At 38.5% G+C, this 11,223-nt stretch overlaps 4 protein-coding genes across 4 annotated transcripts in view; 1 reads left to right on the top strand and 3 right to left on the bottom strand.

Moving 5' to 3' along the window:
• The first annotated feature begins 246 nt into the window (after nt 1-246).
• Nucleotides 247-788, top strand: LOC106317390 (zinc finger A20 and AN1 domain-containing stress-associated protein 1-like). The gene has a single exon (XM_013755216.1). It carries the CDS (start codon nt 316-318, stop codon nt 646-648), a length of 333 nt encoding a protein of 110 aa, XP_013610670.1. The 5' UTR covers nt 247-315; the 3' UTR covers nt 649-788.
• A 1,303-nt stretch (nt 789-2,091) lies between these two features.
• LOC106316652 (metacaspase-5-like) lies at nt 2,092-3,311 on the bottom strand. Its single transcript, XM_013754530.1, has 2 exons — nt 2,853-3,311; nt 2,092-2,775 (listed from the first exon to the last, which is right to left on the bottom strand). Exons 1-2 carry the CDS (start codon nt 3,238-3,240, stop codon nt 2,150-2,152), a joined length of 1,014 nt encoding a protein of 337 aa, XP_013609984.1. The 5' UTR covers nt 3,241-3,311; the 3' UTR covers nt 2,092-2,149.
• Nucleotides 3,312-3,865: 554 nt separating this feature from the next.
• Nucleotides 3,866-7,078, bottom strand: LOC106316360 (4-coumarate--CoA ligase-like 1). Its single transcript, XM_013754236.1, has 6 exons — nt 6,963-7,078; nt 6,512-6,841; nt 5,270-5,848; nt 4,754-5,098; nt 4,384-4,451; nt 3,866-4,306 (listed from the first exon to the last, which is right to left on the bottom strand). Exons 1-6 carry the CDS (start codon nt 7,041-7,043, stop codon nt 4,078-4,080), a joined length of 1,632 nt encoding a protein of 543 aa, XP_013609690.1. The 5' UTR covers nt 7,044-7,078; the 3' UTR covers nt 3,866-4,077.
• A 262-nt stretch (nt 7,079-7,340) lies between these two features.
• The window catches only part of LOC106313911 (protein SCAR4), a 5,603-nt gene continuing 1,720 nt past the window's right edge, over nt 7,341-11,223 (bottom strand). Inside the window, exons 3-9 of the mRNA XM_013751844.1 lie at nt 10,587-10,710; nt 10,363-10,474; nt 10,186-10,250; nt 7,993-10,075; nt 7,819-7,905; nt 7,612-7,725; nt 7,341-7,521 (exon numbers count right to left, since the gene is read on the bottom strand). Coding sequence (XP_013607298.1) covers nt 7,471-7,521; nt 7,612-7,725; nt 7,819-7,905; nt 7,993-10,075; nt 10,186-10,250; nt 10,363-10,474; nt 10,587-10,710 — 2,636 coding nt within the window. The 3' untranslated portion in view covers nt 7,341-7,470. The remainder of the gene's footprint in view (nt 7,522-7,611; nt 7,726-7,818; nt 7,906-7,992; nt 10,076-10,185; nt 10,251-10,362; nt 10,475-10,586; nt 10,711-11,223) is intronic.

Below are 11,223 nucleotides of genomic sequence, written 5' to 3'. Positions count from 1 at the left end.
CTCTCTAACGGCTATAATATATCCTCGGAATTCATCGGTTTTTTCCGAGGAATACGTTTTTCCTCGGTATTCCATAAGAATATTCCGACGGATTAATATTTTCTCGGAATTCCGTCGGTATATTCCGAGGAAATTCCGAGGAAACCAAATTTTGGGTTTCCTCGGAATATCCTCGGTATATTCCGAGGATTTCATTTTCCGTCGGAATGTCCGTCAGAATACCGCTGTTTTCTTGTAGTGGAGAGTACAAGCTTCTCCCAATCTGAGCCAAAGCTCTGCCTCAATGGCTGCGGATTCTTCGGAACAGCGGCTAGCATGAACCTCTGCTCCAAATGCTATCACGACCTCAGAGTCACCCAAAAAGCCTACTTCGAACCCGAAACCTCCCTTGAATCTGCTCTTGCGTCGTCATCCTCATCAAAGAGCAGTGAAACGGCTCCGCAGACTAGTGCCAAGACGAGGAGGTGCGTGAGCTGTAACAAGAAAGTGGGCTTGATGGGGTTTAAGTACAAGTGTGGGAGTACATTCTGCGGAGACCATAGATATCCCGAGAATCACGAATGCGAGTTCGATTTCAGAGGACAAAGAAAAGATGCGATTACCAAAGCTAATCCCTTGGTGAAGGGTGAAAAGGTCAAGAGATTCTAAGTAAAAGAGTAATCTGAATGGTTATACGGTTTGATTGCTCTAGGGATATGTTAGATCGGTTTGTGTTGTTGCTATTGATTTGGTTTTGGTGGAGGTTGTTCTTTAATAAAAGAACTGTTCATATAAATGTGTGTGTGAGTTCTGTGTACTGGCCTCATTGTCGATTAGGTCGGTTGTTTTTTTAGACAATCCCCGATGTATTTTGATATTCTTACGTCTGAGTTATATGAAATCTATAACAAAAGTGAAATATGCTCTAATGTACTTATGTTATTCATGCGATCTTTGAATGCCTACCGGTCTTACAAGCATGGACATTATCATCAACACCGTCGAGCTCTCAAACTTTCCCTGTACCAAGTATTTACGCTAATATGGACTACCTTTTTGGAGGAAGAATAATATTATGAAGCCAGAAGAAGATAGAAACCCTTATCCTTTGATAATTTGGTACATATGGAAAGCCAGGATTGATAAATTGTTCAGAGGCATAGACAGAGACCCATTGGAGTTAGTCAGGTATGCAGAGAGTGAGTGCCAAGCTTGATATAATGCGAGGGAAACTATACCTGCTCCTCCACAAGGACAACTTGCTGAAGAAACCCATGCTTTAAACTTGGGTAATATTTGTATGGTGGATGGTTCATGGACCTCCACAGCTCAGTTTAGTGGAATGAGATGGGTCTGGAAGGATAGCATGGGGAAGATTCAACTTATAGGGACAAGGAACTTAAGGAGGCGTGAGACAGCGTTACACTCAGAACTGGAAGTGCTAAAATGGGCAATGGAAAATATGATACAACATTCGATCTGTCAGAGATTTGGGACAGATTGCAAGGACCTGATTGCAATGATAGAAGAGTCACAAGTTTGGCCCAACTTCTCAACTGAGCTGGAAATCATTCAAACTCTTCGGTTGTGTTTTTCAGACTTCAAGATCAGCTACTTCCCAAGGACGCAAAATGAGATTGCAGATTCACTAGCTAGGAATGCAAGTTCCTTTCATAGATCTTTATGTTTTATTGGTTGTTCTATTTCGGTCTGGCTACCCAGACCACCTCAAGTTTGAGTAATAGAATAGCCGTTTGCTGCACACAAAAAAAAAATAGCAACCTCTAAATATATGGTAAAAAATAAAAAAATGCAATTTCCGTCTAAATAGCAATTTTTATTAGAGAAAGTGTGGTTAGAGCAATTTTACTTGTAAATACTATTATAGAAGTAAAAATAAAAATAGGTTTGGAGATGCGAACCACCATGTTTTGGATGTTGTGGCTTCTCACTCTTTCTTGAGTTTAGTTTGTGTCAGCTCAGTTGGACATGTCCTTGTGTTTTGGGTACTTATTGCAGCCAGAGAAAGATGAATTGATTGAAAAATTGGCTGATGAAAGAGATTATATTAAAATGAATTATTTATTTGTAATGAAAAACACAACACACAAACTTCATTCAACAACAAACTCCAAAACACTTTAAAGAAACTAAATCTGAAAATTCATTTTCAGCATATGAATGGAGCATCAGCATTACTATCACTGCAATACAGCCCCGGTTGTTGAGGATACCATTCATACTCAAGAAGCTCTCTCACACCTAAAACCAGTTCTTTGTTTGTGATCTTCTTTCCTTTTGTCTCATCAAGTATTATCTGTATTGCATCGCTGAATGCTCCATAGGCTTGTCCCTTGGTGCGTACATCTCCTGAAGTCTGATCAGTCTGACATCCACTAAGCAAAATGCCCTTGTCTTTCTTTCTCACCACTTGTTTCTTCGTCACCGCCTTGAGGCCTTCAGTTTCCTGCACTTTTGGAGATGCATCTTCTCCAAACGCATGGAGAAGAGACCTCCTGATACTCCCCACCTCTATATCATCCTTTCTTGTTTCTTGCTTTAGCATATTGATCATACTCTCCAGAGACAGAGATCTGTTTACCACATGGACTCCGTTCCTCCTCTCTTCTTGTTCAATCTCCTCAATAGTCTTTACTGCTTTCCCCGCCTTCTTGGTGCTCTCTCCTATCTGCTCCTTGGTTGCGTCAATGAGACCACCACTATGACAAGAGTCCGAGACGATTGTAATGGAGCAGTCTTCAGGCACTTTATCAACAATCTCCCTGATTTCATCATCTGAAAAACAAAAAAACATTTTAGTTGGTTTGTGTTCTCTAACCAAAGATAAAAAACAACATTAGAAAACTACGTACCAGTGATGTTGTTCATATCACAGGGAACAATACACTCATCGAAACCAGTATCATCGTCTTCACCAGTCTCCGGAGGCAGCCTCACACCGTGTCCACTGTAGTGTACGAAGAGCACATCTCCAGGGTTAGCTGATCCCACAAGCTCCGACAATGCCTGTCGTATGTTCTTACCGGTGGGTTGGATCTTGGACTTGTCGGTATCAATCAGCTCGGTGATGTTTTCCTCTGAGAATCCGAACCGGTCAACGAGGCATCTGTGCATTCGCTTGACGTCATTGACGCAGCCACGTAACTCTCCCTCGGTTCCTGGGTAGTTGATCCCAATCAGTACTGCTTTCTTCACCATTGGTGATGATTTGATGATTTGTGTTGTGAATCTTCTTATCATTTTGGATAAATTTATCGTAAGATGTTTTGATTGTTCACCATGTTATAAGTCAACCTTTATATTGATGAAAGATGCTTCTAATTTTCGTTTTCAAATTTTGTTTTGTTAATGGCTTATTTATTTATGTATTCTTACCACGGACTAAACGTGAAATGATGATTATAAAATCAAACAGACAATGCTGGATGAGCTGTATTTTGTTTACTATAGTCTTTTATTGGTAATCGAGAGGTTCCGTTTGAGCTGTAACATATTTTATTTTGTTTAGCCAACTTTGCATGTGGTTCGGCCATAATTGGTTTTCTTATTTTCTATGTTCTTAAATGCCTTTCTGTAAAAGAAAAAAAAAACGATTAAATGGGTTTATGATTTGTAAATTGAGTGCAAGGAAAACAAGCTGGTCACGAACACGTTTGTGTACTGATTTGGATTTGGTGGAGTCTTTGTTCTGTAATAGTCTAAGAAAATAATTAAACAACACATGAAATTATCGTAGGTAGTTTATACGAATGGATTTTATTGATCTTTATTCACTTCTAAACCGTTAATCTATCACATGGTTCTAAAGAACATTTGTGAATACTATAAAATTTCGATTAATCTTTCTTTAAATTTTGTATTGGTTTCTACGAACCCGTTTTATATTTTCTGGTAGAGATTGATACATTAATTGGAGCTAGTCTAACAAACTAGGTAGAATGTTCTTGGTGTGTTATTAGTTTTGTCTACTCCGTTAAACATCAGAAACGTTGAAAACGTTGATAGTAAAACATTCTTAATAAAAGAAGATTAAATTAAGCGACTAATTAATGGATAACCAAACCGTTAATCAACCACTTAGAATAGCGTTTTCTTGATGCTGAGGATGTTGTCTCTGAGAAGCCTCCTCATGATTTTACCAGAGAGAGACTTGGGAATTGAATCCACAAAATGGACGGCTCTGATCTTCTTGTAGTGAGCCACATTTGCCGCAACAAAGCTAAGGATGTCTTCTTCTTTCTCTTTTGCTTTTGGATTCATCACAACACAAGCCACCGGAATCTCTCCCGCTTCCTCGTCCGGTAACCTTTGCTCATTATTTTATTCCAAATTATTAACCATTCTTCAAATTTTTAATAATTGGAAGGCAATATATATACTCACGGCACGACGGCTACGTCTTCAACTGATGGATGAGTGAGTAGAATAGCTTCAAGCTCCGCCGGAGCCACCTGCCGGAAAATAAACAACTCTGTTTTTAGACATGTAAATGATTTACTTAGACAAGACTGATCCATAACCAAACCAACTTTAAGGTTTTAACTGTTGCAAACACATATACGTAAAATTTTAGTAGACACAAATAAACAATTAAAGGCATAATGAGACGTTGATTAACTTTTTGATCCCAAATAAAACTGCACAAAAATATGAAAATCCAATCTGGACCAAAAACGGAGTTCAGTATAACATTCTCAAACCGGAAATAACCGGAAAAGAAAACCAAGCTAAGATTAATTGTGAATCAAGTTACCTGAAAGCCCTTGTATTTGATAAGTTCTTTGATGCGATCAACGATGAAAATGTCTCCATCATCATCAATGTAACCTATATCTCCAGTGTGGAGCCAACCTTCTTCATCGATCGTCTTCTCCGTCTCTTCCTTGTTCTCGAAGTAACCTTGCATCACACACTGGCTCCTCACACAGAGCTCACCAGAAGTGTTCTTCGGAAGCGACCGGCCAGTGTCAGGATCTATGAACTTCACCTCGAGATTCGGAAGTATAAATCCGACAGAGTTTCGTTTCGCGATTCCTTGTCCTTTATCAGGATCACCGTGAGTTAAAGTAATGCAGCTATGCTCCGTTAATCCGTAAGCCTATTAACACATTCATGAAACCTAGATTGAAAACAACAATAACAAAAAAGGACCAAACAGAAGGACTTGGTTCCGTTGTGCCCCTGGCTCGAATTCCTCATAGCTAATAATAATAAATAAAATAAAAAAGAGCAACAAAAACATAAAAGGTTTTAGGTCTTTTGAACTTGCCTCTTGGACTTGAACATTAGGAAACTTGGCTTCAAAGGCAGTGAGAAGCTCGGGGGCTAAGGGAGCGGCAGCAGTCATAACAGAACGGAGTTTAAGCTTAGAAAGATCAAACTCATCGACGATCGGATTCTTGACAAGATTCAATATAATAGGTGGAACAATAGGCGCAAACAAGACCTCATGAGTAATCAAAGCATTCAAGAAAAGCCTTAGATCATACCGACTCATAGCAACAACTTTGCCTTTATTCTTCATTGTAGCACAACAGATTCCAACGATACCGTAAATGTGAAAGAACGGAATCAAACCAAGAGTCACGATCTGGCCGATCATTTCAGACCGGACGCTGAATAGAGTAGAGCAAAGATTTGCTATTAGGTTGCGATGTGTGAGCATCACTCCCTTTTGTAATCCTGTTGTGCCTGAAGAGAAAGGAAGTGCACATAGATCTGTCTGAAGAATCTTCTCTCTATTGTTATCTCCAGATCTGTCTCCTGCTTCTAGAAGATCTTTCCAGTTCACTGCTCCTTCGATCTTCTCTTCACCTAACACTATTACTGGTAAACCCAAAGCCTTCACCTGTCCAAAATAAGTACATGTTATAGGCGAATATTAGTAGATTTTGATAGAACCAAACTCGAACCAAAATAGATACCGGAAAAAGAAATCTTAAACCGACCAGTTAGGACCAGTCCTACAATTTTCATGGAGCTTGAACAATTATGATCAAACATATATTTAATTTAATCAATTTAGGGACCAAATGATATATACATCTTACCTATTGTAATATTTTAGGGATCATAGATAAATGTTTTATTTTGCTATGCGTAGGACTGGCTCTGCAACTAATAGACAAACTTCCACTCCAAAAACCATGTCTAAACCTTAATCTTAGCCCAACCAAACAAAATCAACCAAGTATATTGCATATATTAATTAAAATCGTATTTTTGTTAATTTTTTCATACTCAATTCAGACAAAAACTATACCAAGCCCGAATTTAATAGAACTAAATAAATAAATAAAAATATCGAAAACACATTTGAATTTTCAAAAATAAGATTTCACCATGGTGAACCAAACCAACATTTCACCATGAACTAAAATAAACACGGTTATAACAAGTGATAAAATCGGGCATACCAAATACTAAAATAACCGAAACGAACCAGATTACATGTGATCTTAAACATTTATATGCACAGACACGATCATACAAAGTACCCCATGTATTTTACCTTTTCGAAGTTAGTAGAATCAGTGATGATTCCTCTAGCACCAGAAGCTTCAACTTGCTTCTTGATCTCGGAGACAAGAGCCGTCGGATTAGCGCCAGAGAAAACTCCACCGGCGGACATAATGCCAAGGGCAGTAATCCCATACTCGGCGACATTTGGTAGAACCACAACCATTACTTGACCTTTCCTTAGTCCAAGTGAGGTCAACGCTTTGGCTAGCCTCTTTGTGTCTCTCACTACATCACCGTACGTGACGGATTTACCGGTCACAGCTTCTACGAACGCCACATTCTCTGTGAATTCTTCTACTCCTTGGAGCACAAACTCAGGCTTAACACATAATAAATTAAGTATTTCTCATTAGGATAGTCAAACAAACCGAATCCAAGCCCACATACTCATATTCAAAGAGTTTTTCTTTGTTAAAAAAATAAAAAATTCAAATCCATACCAGTGTAAGCTTGTCGGGAATGGGCACAGATGGATATAGACTGCGGAAAATGTGTTCATTGTCTTGCTTTTGAGCCTCCATTTTCAGATGAGTTGAATTCGATTTGAGTTCTTACAAAAGAGTTATTATAAATAGGAGGATATTTTCTAATGTTCATATGTCATGTCATATCATATGTGTGTACAAACCAATATTGGTAATTAAGAGGAAAGTAGAGGTTAGTCCTTCTTTGCCTTTCTTAGACATAGGTGAAGTTTTGTTGAGTCACAGAAATGTTGTTCTTAGAACGAATTATTCATTAACTGAAAATTTTCAATAAAGAAAGTAAAAAACTGAGAGTGACATACATTGCATATGTATGAAAGAGAGCAATAAAAACATTACGAGATACAAAAAAAAAAAATCAATCTGAGAAGAAGCTAATACTTCTTCTATACAAATTACAAAAATGTATTGTGTATGTGTATGATCAATATGTCATCTACAGGTTACATGCATGGAGACTCATTCACTCACTCCAGCTATCTGAATCGTGATCGTCGTCGCTTCCCGCCATTGCCTAAATAAAAATTAACACATCAATAACTTTTTTCTCATTTTTATACGTGTAATTTTCCAAATTAAACCAAATAAGGTTAGAGAGAGAGACATGACGAAGACTATTGGCTTTCTCTAGAATTGCAGCGACCTTCAAGTTGGTTATGGGAGCAGCTACTTGAAAGTTGTGTCTCACCGATGCATCTGCTGGTCTCAAGTTGAATGACTGCTAATGCATTTTATCAGTTATTGGTTTATACTAAACTAAGTGAAGTCAAAAGGAAAAAAAACAGAAGAAGATAAGTATAGAGCGTTTGACCTTGCTGCGTATGATCTCCAGTAGTGAATCATTCTCATCCACTCGAGCTCCAAGTTGTGTCCTGTTTCTTTCAGACACCTTCCTCAACTGTAATTAAACAAAAAAAAAAAGTCAAGTGATTAACGTCAGAGAGATAAATACTGAACTAACCATAGATTTAAGGTAATTAATCACCATGCTTCTCTCGATGCCAAGAACAAGAGACTCCTTGTCTCCTGGAAGCTTCTCAACTTTCTCATTGTTTTCATATGATTTATTATCTCCTTCTGTTTCTCCTGGTGGTTCTAGTGGATGATCAAGCTGAGGTTTCTCTTCTAGCTTTGTAAGGTTAGGATTGGTATGCTCTTTTAAGTTCTGACTAAACCACTCAAGTGCTTCTAATCCTTGGATTGATTCTGCCTCTGGTGTAGCTTCAGGTGTGAGTAGTGACTCCCAAGCAACTGATTCTGAATGATACTGTTCCTCCTCGGTTGCTTTAGATTGTTCATTCAGAGTAGTTTTTGCTGAAATTAACACTGCTTCAACTGGATCAACATCAGTATTGTGGCTTTCATCTGCTGTAACTGAGGCTTCTGACTGATCTTGTGCCTCGGTCCCTTGAACTAATCCATTATGTGTGTTTTCATCCCTGTGAATGTAGAAACTGTTGTTCCCATTGTATGGCACTGGAGAGAACTGAGTTTCTGTTTGTTTAACAGAATCAACCAGCTTCCCCATCCACCATTGTGTTGGAGGAAGAGGCGGGAGAGGAGGCGTTATTTCAAGATCTTCCTGAGGTGTTACATGGAGGGACGTGGAGAAGGGAGCCATAGGCACATCCAAGCAATTTTCTTGATCAGTCGGATCCATGGAGAGAACAGACTCAGGGATATAATTACCATTTAATGATGTGATATCTCCTTGGTGTGGTGCATTAAGAGCTTCTACTTCAGCTTCATTTTCGTTGCATGTTAGTGTTTCCTCTGAAGTTGAACACTGAACACCAAGAGGAACATCTTGTGGAGGAAGAGACTCGGCTGCTGCTTCTGCTGTTGTATTTTCTGAGTCTGTTTCAGATTGACTCTCTTGCCCTCCTTGGCTATGTGTCTGTATGTGATACTCAGGTGAAAAACATTCTTGAGTACCTGGAAGACATTCATGTGCATCACCAATAGTTTCCAAGTCTACTTCGGGTACGGTCTCACTGACCTTATCGTTCAGCCTGGCCTGGTTATCACCTGCAAATACAGTACCGCCACTTTGAGTATCAAGAATCTGTACCTCAAGCTCACTGCTCCCATCTGCAATGATAGACATGGGTTGTGGATCCTCTTTTCCAGAATCTGATGATATCTCAGCTACATCAGAGTCGGCTAATGTGTCTTCTTGACAAGATGAGGCCGAGGGGGTTATGTTTCCTGTATGAACATCTTTTGGAGTATCTAACATCATTGTTTCAACTTCTGAACTGATTTCAAGAGTTGAAACGTGTCCAGCGTCTTCGGTATTCACGGAATATCCATCTTGTGAGATGATTTCATCTTCTCTTGGGACAGCACTGTCACGTACTGCATCAACATCCAGAGATAAATCTTCAAAGTTGTCAAATGTGCTAATATGCTGATTTTGAATTTGATGACAATCAGGCTCTTTCTCTGTCTCCTGATTGGTTATGGAAGAGAACTGGTCTTCCACTAAACCGGTTAAAGAGATCTCAGATCCAGTCTCCACACTGAAAATATGTTGAGAATGATCATCCTCAACGTCATTTGTTTGAACATCTTTGGTCCCACCTTCAGATACTCCTTCCTCCGTTGAGTGGTGCAAAACATTAGAAGCCAGGACCCCTGTTTGAGTCACATCATCTTTGTCTGCTTCCGTATCTGTGGAAGCAGGTGGTGCATATGTGTCATTGTTCACAGAAGAGCTTCTTTCTACACAAACTATTGCTCCTCCTCCCTCTCTTTCATCATCAGCAATGGCTTCCATTTCCCTCTCTTTTCTAGTCTCTCCATTGCTTGGATAAACCAAAGAAGGTGTTGATAGGTCTACTCGTACGTTGCATGTTGTAACTTCATCAGTTTCCATTGCTGAAGATGACTGATCCAGTGTCTCATGAACTCTTTCACAGTAGGGCAAAGAATTCTTCACGAACTTCTCCATGTAACCAGTCCCATAGCTTGAGTTAATTGGAGGAGGTACATTCAGATGTCTTCTCTTTAGTTTAACTGTGATTTCTGGATCTTCAGCATGGTCCATTAAGAAGAGCTGATTCAACCTGTACCATCCAAAAAGCAGATTGTGTCACCAAATCAAAGAGTTGATCATATGAACTTGAGAAACAGTAGTGACTTGAGACAAAACTAAACATAAAGCATGAGTGCTCACTTAGCATGTGATGTTTGTGAATCCCCAAGTGTTCTCTCTCCATTACTAATGTGTGATGCTTTCTTCTGTAGATGAAAAATATTGTACCACATAATATACACAAATTATGCATTCCAGTGACAAGAGTAGTTAAGTAAATACAGAATAAGAAAAATGTGTTACATGAATAGAGAATACCTTTGGTTTGCTTGGTCTCTCATCTTTGCTGAGTTGTGATGCAGCAAGCGTCTTCAACAAAGATGAGTCAGAGTAACGCTTCAAGCATGATCCAGACCCATCAACATCAAACCTTAATTAAAGACAGCAGAAAAAATGACAAAAAAGACAAAAAAAAACTTGTGAGCCAAGTTTTCCTATAATGAAAAATTCTGAAACTTCCTTGAATCTACTGAAAATTGTACTTGTCAAGAAGGTAGAGCTGCGGCGGACCACGGCATTCCTCATATGAATCAATTATACAATGAGGCAACTTGTGTGGAGAAATTAGATGTTCTTCTGTTTTCAAAGTAGAATGCCATTCCAATCCTGAAATATTGCATGACCTATCAATCCTATGCCTGGAGTCTAATAATATCAACAATATCAATACACTAGAATAGGCTGAATTGACATTTTAAAATGATGTGCAATGACTTAGCTCATCAATTCCACACAAAATTTCCATTTGCCTTGAATGAAATAAAATGATTATACCATCAACATAACACCTCATAGCTCTTATAATACTATACTAGGATAAGACCTGCGCAATAACACTATACTAGGATAAGACCTGCGCCTTGCGCATGGTAAATTTATATAAAAATTATTTAAGAAATATCGTATGGAAAAAAAATTATATTACTGATCGAATTAATATATTTGGCTCTTAAACAATTTTTTTTAACTTTTTTTGTTAATTACATAATTTTTTTACTAATGAACTGATCCCATTTTAAAAAATATTTTGGGTCAAAAAATTATTTATCGCATAAAAACCTAACGTTTAGGCCGAAGAATCTCATGTCTACTATTTGGTTACAATGAAACTATGTCAGT

The sequence above is a fragment of the Brassica oleracea genome, chromosome C9, assembly GCF_000695525.1.
Source record: "Brassica oleracea var. oleracea cultivar TO1000 chromosome C9, BOL, whole genome shotgun sequence".
Lineage (NCBI taxonomy): Eukaryota > Viridiplantae > Streptophyta > Magnoliopsida > Brassicales > Brassicaceae > Brassica > Brassica oleracea.
Note: the sequence above shows the minus strand (reverse complement) of the source record. Positions and strands in the feature narration are given on the sequence as shown.